This window comes from Syngnathoides biaculeatus, chromosome 6 (assembly GCF_019802595.1).
Source record: "Syngnathoides biaculeatus isolate LvHL_M chromosome 6, ASM1980259v1, whole genome shotgun sequence".
Lineage (NCBI taxonomy): Eukaryota > Metazoa > Chordata > Actinopteri > Syngnathiformes > Syngnathidae > Syngnathoides > Syngnathoides biaculeatus.
Window position 1 is genome coordinate 13,627,053 of NC_084645.1, and position 19,864 is coordinate 13,646,916.

General features: G+C 41.4%; 1 protein-coding gene across 1 annotated transcript in view; it reads left to right on the top strand.

Annotated features, from left to right (window-relative positions):
* The window catches only part of pdhx (pyruvate dehydrogenase complex component X), a 61,006-nt gene that overhangs the window by 26,223 nt on the left and 14,919 nt on the right, over positions 1 to 19,864 (top strand). The window contains exons 4-8 of the mRNA XM_061822657.1: positions 3,425 to 3,609; positions 4,369 to 4,467; positions 6,307 to 6,469; positions 7,399 to 7,546; positions 19,752 to 19,810. Coding sequence (XP_061678641.1) covers positions 3,425 to 3,609; positions 4,369 to 4,467; positions 6,307 to 6,469; positions 7,399 to 7,546; positions 19,752 to 19,810 — 654 coding nt within the window. The remainder of the gene's footprint in view (positions 1 to 3,424; positions 3,610 to 4,368; positions 4,468 to 6,306; positions 6,470 to 7,398; positions 7,547 to 19,751; positions 19,811 to 19,864) is intronic.

Consider the following 19,864-nt stretch of genomic DNA (forward strand, 5'->3'; position numbering starts at 1 on the left):
AGATTTTGACAAATATTTGGTTCTGCAGGTCCATATACCAGGATCTCCCAGCGTTTTGTATAGTGACATGTCCTTCAAGTCAGAGAATCACCTCCCTCGCTAGATAGTTAGATCGCAAGATTATTTCTACACATTGACCACTCATTTGCTTCATTTGCGCCACATTTATAGGGTCCTCCCGACCTTTAGTGGGTCGTCTGCCAGCTCGTCTTCAGCTAAGATGTGTTGGGAAGTGAACATGCCGAACATGACATGTCATTCCCATTGGTTCCTTGAAATTTTTTCTTCCTCTTTTTTACTCGCCTTTTCTGCCCTTTCAACCGCTGATGAAATGCTGTGCGCTTAGCCACTATTTGTGTGTGTGTGTGTGTGTGTTTTCTCGTTCCCCCCCCCTCTTTTTCTTGCCAATTCTACTCTCTGTTGCAGCCCCACTCCCTCGTGACCCTTGCGGCCGCTTGTCACCGGCCAGCGGGACGCTGATCCTCCGTTACTCTTATTGTGAAGCACAATTAACCAAGCATTTGATTGTTGGCTTAGTAATATGGAATGTGATCTGAAAAGGGACATAGATGAAAATTAAATGAAGTGGGGATATTTTAAGGTTTATGCTCATGATCCATCCCTATTCATTGGAATTGAACCTACAGCGATGATCATTGCTGGCAAGTAGGGAAATATCTGCAAGCTTAGCTATTTCAACCATAATGGTACATCATGAGTTATAACTAGAGTAAAGTATTGTTGTAAAACACAACATAGGTATACTTTATACTAATACTGTATTTAAATGGCTTGGCATCAACAGAGACTTGCTTTAATCCCAAAAACAATGTCTTGCTGTTGAACTGAGTTAAGTGGGTAAGTACCAAGCACAAAGTAAGCAGGTATTTTAATATTAATTTACAAAAGTACATCATAGGTGCATGGAAATTCTATCTGATTATTTGATCAGATTCATCTGATCAAATCTCATGCATTTATTGTCTTTTACATTCAATTGACAAACTACATAGATGTCAAACTTAAATCATTTCATGTTTTGACCCGTGTCAATCTTAAAACGGTTGTAAAAAAATATTATGAATGAAAGGCTACTTTAAGAGTGCTTTTGTAACCAAAAATTATTTTTTATGCACATTGACCAGCATAATTTCATACATTTTGTTTAATACAAACCTAGATTTAGGGATGTCACCAAATAATCCTTATCCTTTTATTTTATATATTTCATCAAGTAGCCAAGTAATTACCCCATGTATTATTTACTTATTTACAAATAATCAGGTACTCTGACTTCAATTCTGTAGTATCTACACTGATTTCCAAGCATCTTTAGATTACAGGTTGAAGTTCCACTGCTGATTAATAAATATACTAAATGGTATAGGTCCTCAATACATGAAAGAAATGCGAATGGAATATAAACATAATAGGTCTCTGAGATCTGCAAACTCTGATCAAATGGACCACAAAGTCCAACGCAAACATGGTGAAGCAGTATTTAGTTGTTACACTGGTAACTGCTACATAAATGGAATAAATTGTCAAGTGCCATCAGCCCCAGGTGTCATTTTTTTCTCCTCATGCTTTTCAGAACATTTACCCGTTTAAATATTTGTTGCACTGTATGCTGCTTTGCTTTGATTTTTTCTGTTTTAAATGTTTGAGCTGTGTTTGTTTTTAAATGCTTTTAATAATGTAAAGTTACCTTGTGTATGAAATGCACCATATAAATAAATGTGCTTTACTTTACTTTCTTTGTTTTCCCAGCCCAACCTAGATTGCCAGTTCCATAGACCTCAAATTGCCCCAAAATGGTTCAATATGGGGCTCATTCGCACAGCTGTCGGTTACGGATCGTTCATATTTTGTCACAGAAAACACTGACTTATTAACTCATTACAAGCATCACAGTGTTTCTTCTAGATATTTGTTGATATACAGTTAACAACATGCCAATTACACATGTAGCATTATTTGACCGAGTCAAAAGCCTTACTTACCTTTGCGTGGTTATTCTGGTGTGATGACATTCTCGCACATATCATAGCGTGGTTGCTGCTACTGATACTATAATTTCTGGCCTATAAGCCACGACTTTTTTCACACGCTTGCAACCCTGCGGTTTATGCAGTGATGCAGCTAATTTGTGCAATTTTTCTAACGGCCGCAAGGAGTGGAAAAGGTAAGAGTGAGACCGGTGGAATATATATGTAAAGGAAATGACTTGCCGGTATGTTTTTTTTTTTTTTTTTTTTTTTTAACTGTCCCTGTTAGCGCTGTGCTACCGTGTTGTACGTTAGCGCTGTGGTACCGTGTTGTACTTTTTTTTTTTCGTGCTACAGTGTTGTTGCTATGTTAAACTAAGGTATTAAACGCTTTCTGTTTACCGTCTTTCTTTGTAAATATCTCATGTTTCAATGTGGGCACTTGCAGCTTATGTATGTACCAAATGGTATTTCATTTACAAATATACTGGGTGAGGCTTATAATCAGGTGCGCTCTGTATACCGGATATTACGGTAGTTTACCCCCATTTTATAAAATGGTTCAGCACTGAGAAGGTGACTCATGGGCTTGAGATGGAATTTTCTGGAAAAAGCCATCCAATCTCTTGACGTCTACTTCTCTCAGCCACTCAACTTCTGCTCGTCCATCCACCCCTTGCAGTGATTCAACATCTGGTTGATGAACTTTCGTGGACACCCACTTTTAAGTCTCTCCAGAGATCATCATTTGGGTTTGAATCAGGGCTCTTGCTGGACCATTCAAGAACACTCATGGAGTTGTTCTGAGGCCACATTTTCTTTATTTCAGCTGTGTGCTTAGGGTCATGGTCAAGTTGGAAGATGGACCTTCAGCCCAGTTTGAGGTCCTGAACATCATAAAGATTTTCATCCAGGATATCTCCACATTCATTGAGTTCACCAAATTTAATTTTAAGCTTTTATTTTGAAGTTGGCCACAGGGTTTGTGCAGTGCTGGCTCTTTATGAAGCCCTAACCATACATTCACCTCCTGGTTGCTAGCTGACTATGATGAGGGCACTGCTACAAATGAAGTACTTTTATATGTAGCGGTGCATATATTTTAAAGGTTAAATAATTGCAGATAATATTGGATGTTTCATCATCCAATGTTTGAAATATTGTAATACTACTCTTGAATTTAAATGTCTGTGGAAAGCTTTTTCTACCCTACAATTTCAACCAGTTTGTGCTGCTGTTCACAAATTTCTTTCATGCTGTATTGACAGAGACGCCTCACAAAATCGAATTGACATACAAAAATTCACTTTCAATTAAATTGGAAATTGACAAACAGTGAGCCACAACATAGCATATGTCGTCTTTCAGTCTGATGAACATGTTTTGTTCATGTGCTACAACTTAATTTTAAAGGATTTGTTTCCCCCACATTTCAGATCGAGGAGGGCAGTCGCAATGTGCGCTTGGGAACTCTCATTGCTGTTATGGTGGAGGAAGGACAAGACTGGACACAGGTGGAGATTCCCCCTCCCTCTACACCTCCACCCACTCTACATGAAACCGTTGCCTCTGTCTTGCCCCCTGCTTTTTCTTCATCCCTGAAAAATGTCCCAGCAGGATTGTAAGTATCACCCAATGATCTATTGGTGGGATTTGGGATATGTATGTGATTATTTACTGCGATTTGCTGGTGAAAAATTCAGGATGTATCCCACCTCTAGCCCAAAATCAGATGGGATTGGCACAAGCAAACCGACAGTCCTAGTGAGGATAAGTGGTTAAGAGAATCAAGGATGTAATTAAATAACAAACCACTTAACTATTGCAATCCACAACTGTGCAATGTTCTCTTTTAACTAAATATAATTCATTACAATAACTGTGCGAGGTCTATTGTATTGCATTATGACATTGCCAAGGTATTTATGTTATTAGATAGTTATTAGGTTGGCAATTGAGACTTTTTCCTCTCATATTACAGCCTATTTCAGGATTAATGTATCATTGAATGCTGTGCATTTTGAATTTCAGAACCCCTGCCTACCCTTGTGTGCAAAATACAGACATTCGGGCAAGGTACAGGACCTGCCAGATAACAAACAGTGTGTATTTGTCATGCAAGAATTTTGCAGTGAGCCAGTTGACATAATCAGATGTGGATGTCTGGATGAACTTGGTAGAAAATGGATTCAAAACAATACAATTGTCAATTTTTTTTCCATTTACAAATACAGTCGAGGAACCACAGTATTTTATTTGGTAGCAAAACCATTAGAGGCTGTAATTAAAGGTAGAATTTGAATAAACATTACAAAGACCATAAAACACTTAAGTAACTTGTTCATTGCCTCATGTTCTTCATTGGCTCATTCTTCTTCAGGTTACGACTAAGCCCAGCAGCAAGGCACATCTTGGACACTCATGGCATTGATCCAAAACTGGCCACACCGTCTGGACCTAGAGGACTAATCACGAAGGAGTAGGTTTGAGATGAAAAGCTTTCTCTTATGTATTTTACCTTTTAATTTTCCCTTGTATATTTTTACAGATTTTGTAAAATCTGCTATAGGCTAAATCAGATCACACTGAGTTCATAACAGTATCAGCAATCGATTACCTAACCTACCCTATGCAGATGCTCCTCTACTTATATTCATTCATGGGTTTTTTTCCATTTTGTTTGAACTGACTAACATAATTTTGTAAAAAAAAAAAAAAAGCGATTTTTGTATTCATTTTTTTTAAAGTTTAGTGCGCTCTCCATATCTTCCGTTTGACTTGACACTGTCCATTGTTTACATGGCGCAAACGACAGACTGAATGGGCCTTGCCTCTTCCCAGATCATCGCGTTACCCTTGTGTTAAGATGTCAAATCTGTGATCTCTTTACATTTACATTGTTTTGCATTTTTGTAAGCCTAAGCAAATATGGTTGGTCAAAAGCAAAAGTCAACAAGTGATAGTGGCAGTCAAAAGAAATGGCAAGCCATCTATCAGTCTATCAGTCGCAGTTTTTTTTCATAGTTTGGCCTCAAGTGCGACGTATTCTCCAGAGCGCATTGTATTTGTAAATATTAACACATTACATCCATCCATCCATCCGTTTTTTGAGTCGCTTATCTGTTATTTTCACACTGACAACCATAAGAGGTCACGTGTATGCGCCCGCGTACCATCACACTCGCAAATCTCCACAGTCGAGCACAAAAAAAATCACGTGTAAAATTTGTTACGAGTAGGAATACATTGAAAGACGTCTCTTATTTTGTATAGTCTTGACCAACGTTCCCTCTGAACTGCACCAATGCGCAATTGCGCACTTGTCGCAAACTCAGCGCACATGAAAACCGATCCAACACAGTGAACCACACCCTGATGTCTTTTTTTTTTTTTTTAACACATAAGCACACAGTCTTCAACGAGCTGCTGCTCAGCCTACTTCTACTTCCTAGTTAACCTGACACTTCCCCCCTCGGCTCTTAAAGGGGTACCCCTTTTAACTTTTCAATGTTAACAAATTTGCCATATATAAAAAAAGTCACGTGACTAAGAAAGCGTAACTGGATTGGCTGGGTGTTGGATTCTGACCTGAAGTAACCCTACCTTCTTAAAACTCAATTTACATGGCGAATTGTAGCCAGTTGAATTTCAGATAGCAAATTGTATCCAGTTGAATCTCAGGAGACTGAAAATATTGTGTTTGAATTTTAAAGGTTGAATTTTTTTACTCACCAGATTCTTGTGTAGATCCAGTTGTCCAAGATCCAGTTGTCCAAGAGAAGTGGAAGCGGGTTAACAGTCCAGTTTCTTATCGGAAAACATTGACTTTGGCATTAAATATTTGTCCTCCATGTCAAGTGTCTCTAATTATTCAACGTACCTTCGTTTATTATGACCTTGTAAATGTTTAACTGTATCGGACAAAACTCTGGGAGACGTATTTTCGTTTTGTCTCAACGGACTTAGCATTGAACAATGCTTTTCTTGACCTCCAATATGGTCAGTCACATGATTTCGGTGACGTAAGTGCACGAGCTCTATAGGAGGGGGCTCAGCACACAGCCCTGTGGTGAGCCGGTGGAGAAAAGGTGAGAGCCAAATCTGTTTGCTATCTGTTGGTCAAAACTCTTTCATCCAGGATCATATGAAAGGATGGAGGCCCAGGATGTCTGATTTATTCATCAGAATGTCCGTTGCATTAAATGCTGAGCTATAATCCACAAATAGCATCCAAGAGTCTGAACACATTGTGCAGAGTTATGGTACTGGCGTCCTCTGTCGAACTAATATAGATAATATATATATTTTTTTGTTGCAGAGATGCATTAAATCTTTTGAAGATGTCTCCAGGAACAAAGACAATACCCGTGATTGCCCCACCTTGTCAAAGTCCTGCCCCGACACTAGCACCTATTCTACCACCACCAGGCAACAGACCCAATGTACCCCCTCTTTCAGTTCCAGGAAAGCCAGATGCACTGGTAGGTTTTACATTTGCTTACCCAATGTACAAACACCCATCTCTCTGTTTAATGTCTTCCCATCAGTCATCGTCCTTTCTAATACTCAAATACATAAGTTGTAGGTCATCCTGTGGTTATGGCATTGCTCAACATGAAATTCATTCAGTTGATGGATGCTGATTTCACCAATTTGCCATTATTTATTTTGGATACAGATGCTACAAGTTACATTTCAGAAGGTTGCTTGTACCACGAAAGTTCCCCACCTTGGGTATGCTGGACATCGAACCTCCCCAAGCCTCTGCCTTCCCTGCAGACACCCACCTTTGCTCACATCACAGGGGCTTCACTGTTCTTGGAATATGCCACCTTCAACACTCACATATCTGTGGCTGAAGATCGATTTTATCACATAAATATACAAAGAAATGTTATGAGCATTCAGAGCACAAGCTAGCACGGATTACCTAACTACCCATAGTTTAGATTTGGCAGCGTACAATTTGTGGAAGTGTTGCAAACAATGTAACTGCCATTATTATTTTTTTTTGTTCATCATTCAAATATTTGTAAGTCGAGTGGTGTCGCTATATCTGTCAATGTGAGACGGGTTTGACTTGGTTTCAATATCCATTTTGCTATTTTATTTCAAAACATACACTAACCTTTTCTATTAGATATGGCCTTTTTATACTGTGTAATGGGTCTGTAAGTAACTCAATGACTGTTCAGACCTACCATAGGCTTTATGTAACAGAGTTGTCAGTTTCTTTGTTAAACTGCTTTCTGTTGTGTTTGATAACAGCTGAGTTGGGTGGTGTCATCAGTATGAGACAGTCATCATTCTTGTCCTTGTTGGGGCATTTCCCTATTGACTCTCTTGAATTGGTGTTTTCAATGGCTTCAGTAATTCACTGTGTCTTGTCCTCTGCAATCTTATTCCTCAGGGTACTTTCACAGTGCTTCCAGCCTCTAATGTTCGCCGCGTGATCGCTCAAAGACTGACGCAGTCAAAAACCACCATTCCCCATGCTTACGCCTCTGTTGACTGTGACATGGCTGCAGTCATGAAGCTGAGAAAAGATTTAGCCAAAGGTAAGCAACAAGCTTGTGTGTACAATTATGACCCATCATCTAGTTACTTTATTTAGTTAGTTGGCAAGAGCATATTTTTATTCAAGGTTTCAATTGTTGTCCTTGAAGATGAGAACTTAAAGGGTTTCACATGACCACTCATTTGACAAAGAGGATAGTCTGTCGCACGGAACGAAACACTGGCTATAACTGCTCTGTCACGCTAATTAGAACTCTCATTCACACACCAAACTCAAACTATTTTGACAACTATAGACGTGAAAGGCACCCGTTAGACTGATTGAAATTGATTTGGCTGCATACCATTAACAAGATTTATTAATCAAAATACAAGAAAGCTAAATAATTTGAAAATCATCACACACTGAAACTTGCTGTTTGTGTTTGTTGATCTGTTCTTAAATGAATTGGTTGTTTTCTGGTTTATGGAGAAACGTGTAAGAACTTCTTCCCTTTTTTGTCATGAGAATTGGGGACCAATTCCATTCTGTCTTAAATGACTCACATAACCAAAAGCGTTACTTTGAAAAGGTGAAACAGATCCTCACGTTCACAAGAAAAATGAAGGACATTGCGTCATGACAGGGGAGTGTGGAGGGCTGCTTTGAACTACTATTGACACTTTTCAATATTAAGGTACACCCAGCTTTTGTTCATGTTGTTGATTCCCAATGAATGTTTGGAACCGTAGGTTTGGGAGAATAGTGTTTGCAAGGGGGGGGTGCACTGAAAATGTCATAGCCAAAAAGGGAGGCCCAGGATAAAAAGTTTGAGAAACACTGTACTAAATAAATATCCTCTGAAGATCAAAACTACAAAATATGGAAACTCTTAAAATGATAAAGACATCAAAACATAAACATTGTTTCAGAAAGTTTTCATTTTTCAGATACCAAATTATCATCTGGTTTTTGTCAGCAAAAAGGGTTTTTTGGACTTCTCTTCAGAAGGCATCAATTCTACGTAAGGCATACACAAAAAGGACAGAAAATACATAAGTCCACAAATAATGAGGTATGAAATCTCTAAATAAATCCTGTAGTCTAGAAATATTCAAGGCACAGCAGCAGAAAAGGAAGTGTAAATTAGCGTTAATTTAGTGACATCAATATCATTGAAAATAACAGGAGCAATTGATTTGTAATCAAGAGTGTAATGACAAGTGTTGGAATCTTCAAATGAATGCACTCAGCAACTTATATTTTGACGTGTGTCAATATTTGGGCACCTACTCACCATTGCTCTTGTTGGAGGACACTTTTTTTCCTCGCCGCGTGTTCGTTTAATTTCGGGTAGGGAGAATGTTGGTTATCCAAATACAGGCTGGAGATGATGAACAGTTTCTTCGAAGCTTTTACTTACAGAATATTCTGGGCACAAATGAGTGACAGACAATGGCTGTAGCAGATCAGAAGTGCAAAGATACAGAGGACTTACAGCATTCCCCTACTATTCATCAGGGTCCGCATCACAAATGTATGAAAGAAAATAAAAGCATCATCACAAATAAAGAACATCACAAAGAGAACCGCATCATAAAAAAAGAGCATCGCAAACTATCTTCATCATAATGACTAAGCTGGTAATAACTGGCACATTCCTATGTCCTGGTCTCTCCATTAATGTTAACTGATGATTTGGCATGCTTGAGCAGCCTTGTAGGAATCTTTGAGAAACACGAACAGGTGTAAAGTCCACATTAGAAGCATATGGGTTTAGTAAGAAATCTATACAACCTGAGGCAGTGGGGATATGACGGGGGCCGGCCTGCGGAGTCGCAGTTGTCGAGAGATGTTCAGTGAGTGAAGATCCACTGATAAACTCAAATGAGCATGTCCTGCACCAAGGGGGCCTATTCATACTAAAATGAGGCGCTCAGCTATCTGCACACATTCGATAGGGTGGGGATGATAGACAGAATATCTGCCAATCAGACCCAGAGTACACTACAGTGGTATAGTACGACCAAGATACAGAAGACCGATAATACTGATAATTAGGAGCCCAAGAACAAGGGTAAAATTTGCATGCATTGAATTCGAACGTAACTCGAACATTTCCTGGAACCATTAGGCATTCTCCTATGCTGGGCACTGTGGTGGTGGACATTACGTAGAACCGCCCTGTAATATGCTGCGTGCAAATTGGGATGGGACATCCTGAGGTTGCTTCTGCAATGACCCCTGACTGCACCAGGATAGCTACGACCCAGACAATGACTATCCCTGCCAATGTCTGTGTCGAAGAGGGACTCATGTTGAACATCACAGAGAGGAGACCTTTTCCTCTGGGATGAGTCGAGCTCGGGCGCAGTCGGCTTCTTCAGGACCTTGGGGTGAGACTACCTGGTCCCAGGTTGATTCACCGGGATTATTGTGCCCGTGTACCGTGAAATCAACCCTTGTAGAATGATGTCATCAAAGGGTGCCAGCCAGCACTGGAGACAGTTTTCCGGTTGTCGCCAGGTGGAGGGATTGCTGAGCCTGAGGCGGACCTGGCAGGTCGTGTAGACGAGATGTGGAACCACGTGTCCCCCTTTCCTTCAAGACGTTCAGCAGTGGCGGTCCGCTCAGTAACTTGAAAGGTTCAGACCATTGTCGTTTAATCACTTTTAACTACATAGATTCGCGAATGTTCATTCCGAGGGGACCATCTGGTAGTCTTTCTGTTAAATGGGAAAAATTAATGGTTAGTTGCCTGAGTCCAGGTGTGCCTGGAACGTCATCCACAGTCAGTGGAGCTGTGGGTGCAGGAAACTGTCTGTTAGTATGACACTCGAATGGAGTCCACCCTTTAGAAGAATTTAATGATATCCGAATGTTCATCAATGCCAATGGAAGAGCTTGCAACCAATTGAGTGTCGATGAAGCTAAAGCCTTAGCTATCCTTTCCTAAATGTTCCTGTTCATGAGCTCAACCTGACCTTGCAATTGTGGATGATGCACAGAAGCAAAATGATGTTTCAAACCTGACGTTTTTTCAACAGCGTGGAGATGTTTGTTTTTGAAATGAGTTCTATTGTCTGATCTAATTTTCCTAGGGAACCCGTGCGTTGGAATGTAATGATTAACCAAATGTTTTACCACTACGCTCGCTGTTTCAGATTTGCAGGGATATGCTTCTGGCCATCCTGAAAAGGAGTCTGCTATAACTAGCAAATACCGGTAACCTCACACTGTTTCATTCACGTCAGTAAAATCCATTGAATTCACCTGACTAGGAGCGTCCACATTCGGATCGTGTACTCCCTGCGGTGGTTTTGTTGTAGGCATGCTGTTATACCTACTGCAAACACTGCAGTCCTGTAGTTCACCTCTAACAATTTCTCTCATAAAAGGATACCACCAGGAGTGGAGTCGTCTCAATGTTTCATCCACATCTACATGGCATGTTCCATGGGCTTCAGAAATTCGATTTTTCAATTGTGTCTGAGATGGAATGCATTTAGCTTCTTTTTGCCATATGCCATCCTCATCTTTGACACCCCTTTTCGACTTCCACACACTTTTTTCCTGAACTTGCCTTTTCTTGCCACATCTTAACTTTCTATTGTAACCTCCTGTTGATTTTCACATTCAGACTCACAATTATTTGGAGTGTTGGTCAGTACCCTGCAGCCTTTTTTGCTGCTTGATCTGCTGATACAAAATCATTAGTTCGAGAGTGACCTTTGCATTTTATTATTGCTACCGCTGTTGGGAGCAGTGAAGCATCTTCCAATTTGAGAATGTCGTCCTGATGTTTAATGGGTGTACCGGTTGCAGTTTGGAAATTGTTTCGCTACCATTCTTTTAATGCAACATGAACTGTCATGTGTGCATACGCTGAATCTGTGTAAATGTTTACTGAGTGGTTTTCTCCTAACCTGAGAGCTGCTGTCAATGCCAAAATTTCTGCTCTTTGTGCTGACTGTGAGCCTAAAATTCTTACAGCTTGGACTTCTTCAAAACCTGTTTCTGTGGGTTGGGTTACTGCAAATCCAGATTGTAGGCCATCGTTGCCCTTGAAGCAACATCCATCTGTGAAAAGAATGAAGTCTGGGTTCTCAAGCGGTGTCTCATAGAGTTCAGTCCGAAGTGAGTCTTCTTCCTTAGTTCTTCGTCCACAACAATGTGGTTCTCCTTTGAGCAGACCTTCAGCCATGTTTACTCCTTCATGAATAAAGAGAATATGTAATTGTGTTAAAATTGCCTCAATTTTCCTCTGTCTTCCTCCGGTCATGGTAAAAGCTTGACTTGTGACGTACTGGACTGTACTGTGTGATGTTCGCACAGTCAGTGGGTGATGGAGAACAATGTGACATGTTTTCTGAATCACTCTGGCTAGAGCAGATGCGAAAGCAGCACATATTGGATGTCTTTGCTCGTATTTTTCCAATGGAGTGGATGCATACAGACAGACTTGTCGACTTCCTCCTTCCCCCTTCTGATAAAGGGCAGCAGACAAACTCCTGACCTTTTCAGATGCGTCTAGATAAAACATGCGGTTGTAATCAGGAATCGCAAGAGCTGCAGCAGCGGAAAGAGGCTGTTTCAAGGAAATGAAGGAAGTATCTGCTTCCGTGGTCCAACAAAGAATATTAGAAAGGTTCCGCATACCCTGGTCATTTACCATCTGTCGGAGCGGGTAAGTAAGTTCAGCGAAGTCTGGAACATGATGTCTGGAGTAGTTGCAAAGACCAAGAAAGGCCAGCATGGTTTTGACATTCATTGGTTTTGGGTGATGAAGGATGTCGTCTTTGTGAGAGGGAGACATTCCTATGCCGTGGCGTGAGATCAGTTCTCCGAGAAAGGAAACCTGTGGTCGGGCAATCTAAAGTTTGGACTTGGAACACTTCAGGCCAACAGAGGCCAAATGAGAGAGCAAAGACCTGGTGGCTTCAAGACAAGAAGTTTCAGATGGAGCTGCCAGCAAGAGGTCATCCACATACTGCACCAGGAGAACTCCATTAGGCAATTCAAGCGGAGACAGCAACTGACAAAGACGGTTGTTGAAGAGTCCGGGGGAAACGACAAAACCTTGAGGCAGGCGATTGTAGGAGTAACAAACACCATTCCTAGTGAAAGCAAAAAATTGCCTAATTGAAGGATGGAGAGGAATGCAAAAGAAAGCATTAGCCAAGTCAATGAAAGTGAAATGAGTGTGGGCTGATGTAATTTGGGAGAGTGTCGAGTGAGAGTTCGGGACTGACAAAGTGAGAGTTAAAACAGACGCATTAATTGCTCGCAGGTCATGGACCATGCGAAACTTTCCAGTGTCTTTCTTTTCAACGGGTAAAATTGGTGTGTTATAATCAGATTCAGGAATTTCACATAACCCCCCTGCTTTGAGCAAGCCGTCAATTGTGTCTGAAGTGCCAACCATCCCAGCCTCTCTTACAGATTATTGGGGAACATATAGTTGTCCTGGTTTCATCAGAAACGCAACAGGTGAGACATTGCAGAGACCAACATCAGTGGTATTCTTAGACCACAGTGACGCAGGAAGGGAATCAAGAAGTTGACCAGCAAAGTCACTGTCGGTTGTTTCACGTCCATGGTGCCTATCCAGAAGCTGGTGCTCCAAAACAGAAGTTGGCAAAAATGTGTTAGACTGGATCCAATAAGCGTCAAGGGATGAGGAATAGAGCAATCGTGAAATGAATTTTAATCTGTAGCCTGTGTGCATGTCAGGACAAACGGACCATGATCCTTCGCTGTGTGCTGAGATGAAACCATCAAGGAGACATGTGGGTGACAAGGAGGCATAGAAGGATCCAGAAGATCCGCCATCTTATACCATCATAGTTGTTCAGGAGTCAAAAACACCGAAAGGCAACACCTGGTTTGCCCACAAACAAATCACCATGTTCAATTCCCATATGTTCTTATCAATGTCCTGAAATGCCTCGCTATAGATCTCTTCTCCTGATCTATCATAGTACAGAGTGCAATGCATACAATCAGTTACCATATCATAAGATCTGAGATTACAGACCCAAGCTGACCAGAGAGTCCAAAAGTGCTCAACATCGAGCCAACCACTGGAGTCAATATCCACTCTTGCCCAATAGATGTCGGCAGGGGCGCATGCCACAGGGCGTTGTTCAACATGTGGAAAGTGGGTCGTGGCACCGGAGGCAGAGGCGCCAGAGCAGCATTATGTGTTACCATCCGGAAATTCCAGGGTAAGTCCATCAGGGCTGCATTTGATGAGAGGGCACGTGGCAATGAGGAGATCTCTGCCCAAAAGATTGACTGGACAGTTATGTGCAAACACAAGAGAATGAATCACTGGAGTGGTCAATTGCAGGGCAGTTTCTTCACCCTTGAATCCAACAAGTGAGATGGTTTTCCTGGTAAGAGAGGTATCAGGTGGCAGGGCTGTGATATTAGAATGTCGAGTTCCTGTGTCGACCATAAATTATAAAGTTAATCCTCCTACTGTCAGGATCATCAAAGGCTCCTGCAGGCCTAAACATGTCAATTCAGGGCACCATCATTGCGGAAACTGTCCACCAGAGGGCGGTAGATACTGCTGGTTTGGCACTGAGGGATATCCCTGTTGCTGCTGCTGGTGCTGTGTAAGATGTCCTCCCTCTCGGGATTGGTTGTAACCTCGTCGATTGTAGCCACATGCAGGTTGTTGGCCTCTGCCTCTCCATCCGGACACCTGGGGTCGCTATCTGCAAGCATGGGCCCAATGACAAGGCCCTCCACAATTGAACCACATGTCACGGCCACCAGGGGGCGCACCTCGACCTATGAATGAACCTGCTTGATACATCATGCACTCGGAACCGACAGAGGGAGATGAGATCACAGCATGAGTGGCTTCTTCCTGATTTTTCAGATATTGCAACTGCAACATAGCAAGTTGTTTCTGTACTTTTCTTTTTGTCTACCTGAGATTCTTTGTCTTTAGCATATCTCCTCAAATGATGTTTAAGATGTGACAACCACTGGTCAACCTCAGCACCAGGAAAGTCAGGATTGGCCTCCATGGCCTGCGCCACAGACTTGGGAACGCCCTTCAAAATAGCTGCTCAGAACACTTGGGAATGCAAGGCAGAGGCAGTAGGAGCGTGTCCTGTTTTCAGAGAATAATCAGTGACGGCACGGTCAACAAAAGCCGCGGCCTCCTCATCTGCTTTGGGAGCAAACACCATATCTGAGATAACACACTTGTGAAGTGGAAACAAAGCGTCCAGTGCTGTAGACAAGGTCAAAAAATTTTCTCGTGTAAGAGCCTGATGATCGGGGAGAGAAGATAAACCTGAATTTTGCATCAGAGTATTCAACTGTGAAAGTGGACATGATTGTGTAAGAAGGACATGGATATCACCTGCTGTTAACATTTGTCCTGTAACCGCTCTCTGCACTGCTTGAAGCCAATTTACACCACCAGATCGCATAGGTGGAAGTTTCTGCATCAGCACACTCACATCAGTGGGAGAGAGGTTTGTAAAACAGAGTTATCAGTAGCCCGATCAACTTTGGCCAACATGGGAGCCTGTAAGATTTGGGAACGTGTCACAGGCCGATGAGGAGAAGCTGGACCATCGGAAGATTTCTCGAGGTCTTCAGGACCTCCGGTTTGATCCAGAACAGAGTCGTGGTGGGAACCTGAAAGATTTTGGACATGACACTTTAATTCTGTTACTTGGTTCTGTAACTGATCAATGTACAACCTGTTTTCCACTTCCCCACTTGAAGGGCCTCTACCAACGTAAACAGCAAATTCCTGTTCTCTCTTCAATCGGGCTGCTTCTTATTCTGTGCGGAGGACACGTTTCTGCTCCTCCACTTCAGCGTTCGCTCTGTCTTCATGTTCAGTTGTGATTCTCTCAAGTTAATTTCCAATATTTTGTGGAACCTCTTGGTGTCTATTTAATTCCGCCTTGTACATTCCTAGCCGATTCAAACGTGTAAATGGGTCAGCTCTCAAATCTACAACTTTGTCCAATTTTCCTTCTAATTCTTTAATGGCGGCGGTCACTCCAGCAGCCAGAGTTACTGCAACCGTATTCATGTTTGATGTTTGTTGTGAGTGAGTGACAGACGTTTGATCATCTACATCTACTTCAAGTCGACCGGCAGTTACATTCAACACTGGAGCCTGAAATTTCCTGGCTTCATGGTAAGGTGGTACACATGGGTCATTTGGAGACAACGCCAAAAGATGTTTCTCCTCCAAGTAAGGAGGCGGCACGGAGGGCACTTTGGGTGTTGAAGGTACCAGACCAACACTTTCTTCCTTGACAGCCAAACGGGACAACTTTAACGCACATCCCATCACCATCCTCCTTGCTCTCGCTTTCATTTCCACAACTTTCTCAGCATTCTCTCTCACCTTACTACCTTTGGGAGACAATCTGTTAGTTTTTTCCACTTCCAATTTGAGAGCTGCCTCTCTTTTAGCACAAGCTCACAACATTTCCTCATCCATTCTTTGAACTGTTCTTTCTTTCTCTCGTTCATTTTCAGGCAATCCTCCAACACACACATCACATGCATTCCTCACTTGTTCACTTAGCAACACTTGTTCAGAATGGTTTGGCATTTGCCGCAAATCGAACCACTCACTTTCTCTGTCAAACTCTCCCTGCATTTTGATTTAAATTGTCTTTTATCAAAAGTGGTCGAACCTCTTCGATTTTTTTTCTTTTTTTTTTCAAAAGTACTCTTAAAATCTTATTTTATTTGACGAATTCTAGTTTCTAGGATTCTTGAAAGAACGAAACAACCTCTCCTAAAATAAAACTACAATTGCGCAATTCGCTGTTCATAAGGGTAATTCTTATCAACTTCTGTTCATCCGGGTATTTCTTCTCAACTTTTTATAGTGCACACTTTGTGCTTTGATTTCGAATGAGGAATTCTAGTCTCTAGGATTCTCCGAAAAGAACGAGACAACCTCTTGGTTCAGAAAGTTTTGTACTGGTTTCAACCCACTGGTCTGTCTCCCAGTCACGGGATTTACAAAATTTTTGTGTCGGCACAACCTCCGATCACAGGGCACTTCTAAACCCTTTTTAGAGTGGTACGCCCACACACTCTGCGGCTTTTCAACCTTTTAGGTGGGATGCGACGGTGTCCCACCAGGGCCTCTAACCCAGGACCATAACACCCACAATTTCCCCACTGCTCAACCAGCCAGAAACTAATTTCACACTGACACAAATTCAAACGTGACTTGGAGGTCAACACCAGTTAACAAATAGAAGATCACTTTTGGAGGATAAATGTCCTCTCACCTTGTCAATTGTTGGCCGGCCGATGTTCTGTCTGTCAACCAACACCTCAGTCCAAAATCACGTTGGGGTCACCAATTGTTGGAGGACGCTTTTTTTCCTCGCGGCGTGTTCGTTTAATTTCGGGTAGTGAGAATGTTGGTTATCCAAATACAGGCTGGAGATGATGAACAGTTTCTTCGAAGCTTTTACTTACAGAATATTCTGGGCACAAATGAGTGATAGACAGTGGCTGTAGCAGATCATTAGTGCGAAGATACAGAGGACTTACAGCATTCCCCTACTATTCATCAGGGTCCGCATCACAAACGTATAAAGGAAAATAAGAGCATCATCACAAATAAAGAACATCACAAAGAGAACCACATCATAAAATAAGAGCATCACAAACTATCTTCATCATAATTACTAAGACTGTAATAACTGGCACATTCCTATGCCCTGGTCTCTCTAGTAATGTTAACTGATGATTTGGCACGTGTGAGCAATGTGAGCAAAAGATACGCATCAATAAAGAGATACACATCGATAATACACTTCAATCTGTATTGTGGACCCCAAGTATTTAAAGTCGTCCACCCTCGCAATCTTTTCTCCCTGTCGCCTCACTCTTCCCCCTCCATCCCTCTCATTCACACACACATACCCTGGCTTTGAACATGTCCAGAGACGAGTGAGTATTTTGGTAGAAGGGTGCTGACGATGGAGTTGCCAGGCAAAAGAGCCAGAGGAAGACCAAAGAAAAGGTTGATGGATTTTGTGAGGGAAGGCATGAGGACAAGTGGGTGTTAGAGAGGAAGATGCAAGTGATGGGCTTGGATGGAAAAAGATGACACACTGTGGTGACCCCTATCGGAAAGGAAAAGAAGAAAACACCTAACCTATGCATGGTCAAGCAGAACAGTTATGCAGATTATGTACAATTAAAGGCAAACGGTGACAACCACTGTGCAAAAACACATTTCATTTTTGTCTCACTGAAGTCAAATCAGACTAAACGGCTCCTGTTTCATGTCAGGCATGATCCCCAAAATGATTTAATTATTTAAATTTGTTACATACAATAATGAGCAAGAAAATTTCTGAGAGACTTTTACATTATTTTCTTCAAGGTCAAAAGTTTACTGACACAAAATATTCTGTCTTTAAAGAACATGGGAAAACCCAGATGAAACGAGTCCTGCACCGACATGGGCTGAAAGTCCACTCACCGAAAATGAAGTCATTACTGCTAAAGAAAAATCAGAAAGCTAGATTACAGTTTGTAAAAAGACACCAAAACAAAGATCTTAACTTCTTTAGACATGTCCTGGTGTCTGATGACACTAAAGTGGAGCTATTTGGCCATAATGACTGTTATATCTGGATTAAAAATGGGGACACTTGTAGATCTTAGAACAGCATACCAACTATGAAGCATGGAGGTGGCATATTGTGGGGCTGTTTTGATGCTGGAAGAACTGGAGCTCTTCATAAAGTAGATGGCATCACAAAGAGAGAATATTACAGGGAGCTAAGGCAAAATCACAAGACATCTGGCCAGGAAGCAAAAACCTGGGCGTAAACGGGTCTTCCAAATGGACAATGAATTAGGCCATTTACTTGTAAAAAGCGCTTCTACTTGGGAAAAAAATCATAATGCGAAACGAATTCCAGAAAAAATTAATTTCTTAAGTAGAAGTACCACTCTATCTGAAGCCCATCAAAAATTTGTTGGCAGATCTGACTGACAGACTGACAAGCAAGGCAACCAACAAACCTCACTCAGTTACACCAGTTCTGTCAGGAGGATTGGGCCAGGATTCTGGAATACTGACAGACGCTTGTGGAAGGTTACCCAAAACGTTTCACCCAACACATGCAGATCAAGCGAAATGCTACTTGATACTAAGGAAATGTATGTAAACGTATACAATTCCATTCTATTTTCCAAGCTGCGTATTGACAAGGGTTGCGGGAGCACTGGAGCCGATCCCAGCTAACTTTGGGTGAAAGGCAGACTCTAAGAGATTCGTTCTTTCAATATTTGGACATTTAAAAAAATATATATAATTTTGGTGATTCTTACTGACCTGAGATAGGAGAGATTCAGTCTGATTTTACTTTAGACTGAAACAAAAAAATTAAATGTGTGTTTTTGAACAGTGTATATGAACTTCTGACTTTATCTGTAAAATTTGGGCAGTGGTGGGGGGGAGGTGTTAACATGACACTTTTTTTTTTTTTTTAAACCAAAGAACCAAACCAGCAAATATGGCGACTGCCGGAATCTACATCAAAGTATAAATAGGTTCAAAGATTTATTTATTTTTTTGTTTTTCTGAACGGCCTTTCAATGAATGAATCCTTTCTTTCGAGCAAGTGATGACTTTCAGTCAGAAAATATTTGCCTGTTACCGTCGTCATCATCTTAAAATATAATATGTGCTTATTTATAGACATAGGAGTTTATTTTCTATTGCTAAGCATGTAAAATCTGTTTCCTATTGTCATGCAAAGAATACATCTCCGGTTCTTAATCACTGAGGAAATGCAACGGTCATTCCGGACACATTAGCAAGGGTTCTGTGTGTACTGAGAGATTGTCTCCCCGGTAGATTTTGTGGACGGTCTTTGTTCAGGATTGTGCAATTTCACGGTTAGTTTGGTCATCAAGCTGCACAGAGCATTCATAAGTCTGCCACTGCACTCGGGCTGGGAGCGAATGCATTCAACCTTTGCCGACTGGTGTCACACTTTGGTTTAGGAAATAGAACACATTCATATCTTTAGGATATGAATTCATTGTAAGGGTTTGTGTTGTATCTGTGCCTTACGTCATCTCTTTCTGGCAATAGGTGCTTTTGTTGGTTTCTTGTGTTCCAGCCAACTACAGTCGAACCCATAGAGCTAAAGCAGACAGCCAGCAGCTGTCTGGCTATCGTGTCACATTGAAATGACTCACCGGTTTCTTTTTTTTTTTTTTTTCCCCAGACCAGATCAAGGTTTCTGTTAATGATTTCATTATCAAGGCAGCTGCTGTTACACTTAAAGTAAGTATTTCTCAGTGATTTCACTTGTTCTCATTGCTGTTTAGCACCTAACCT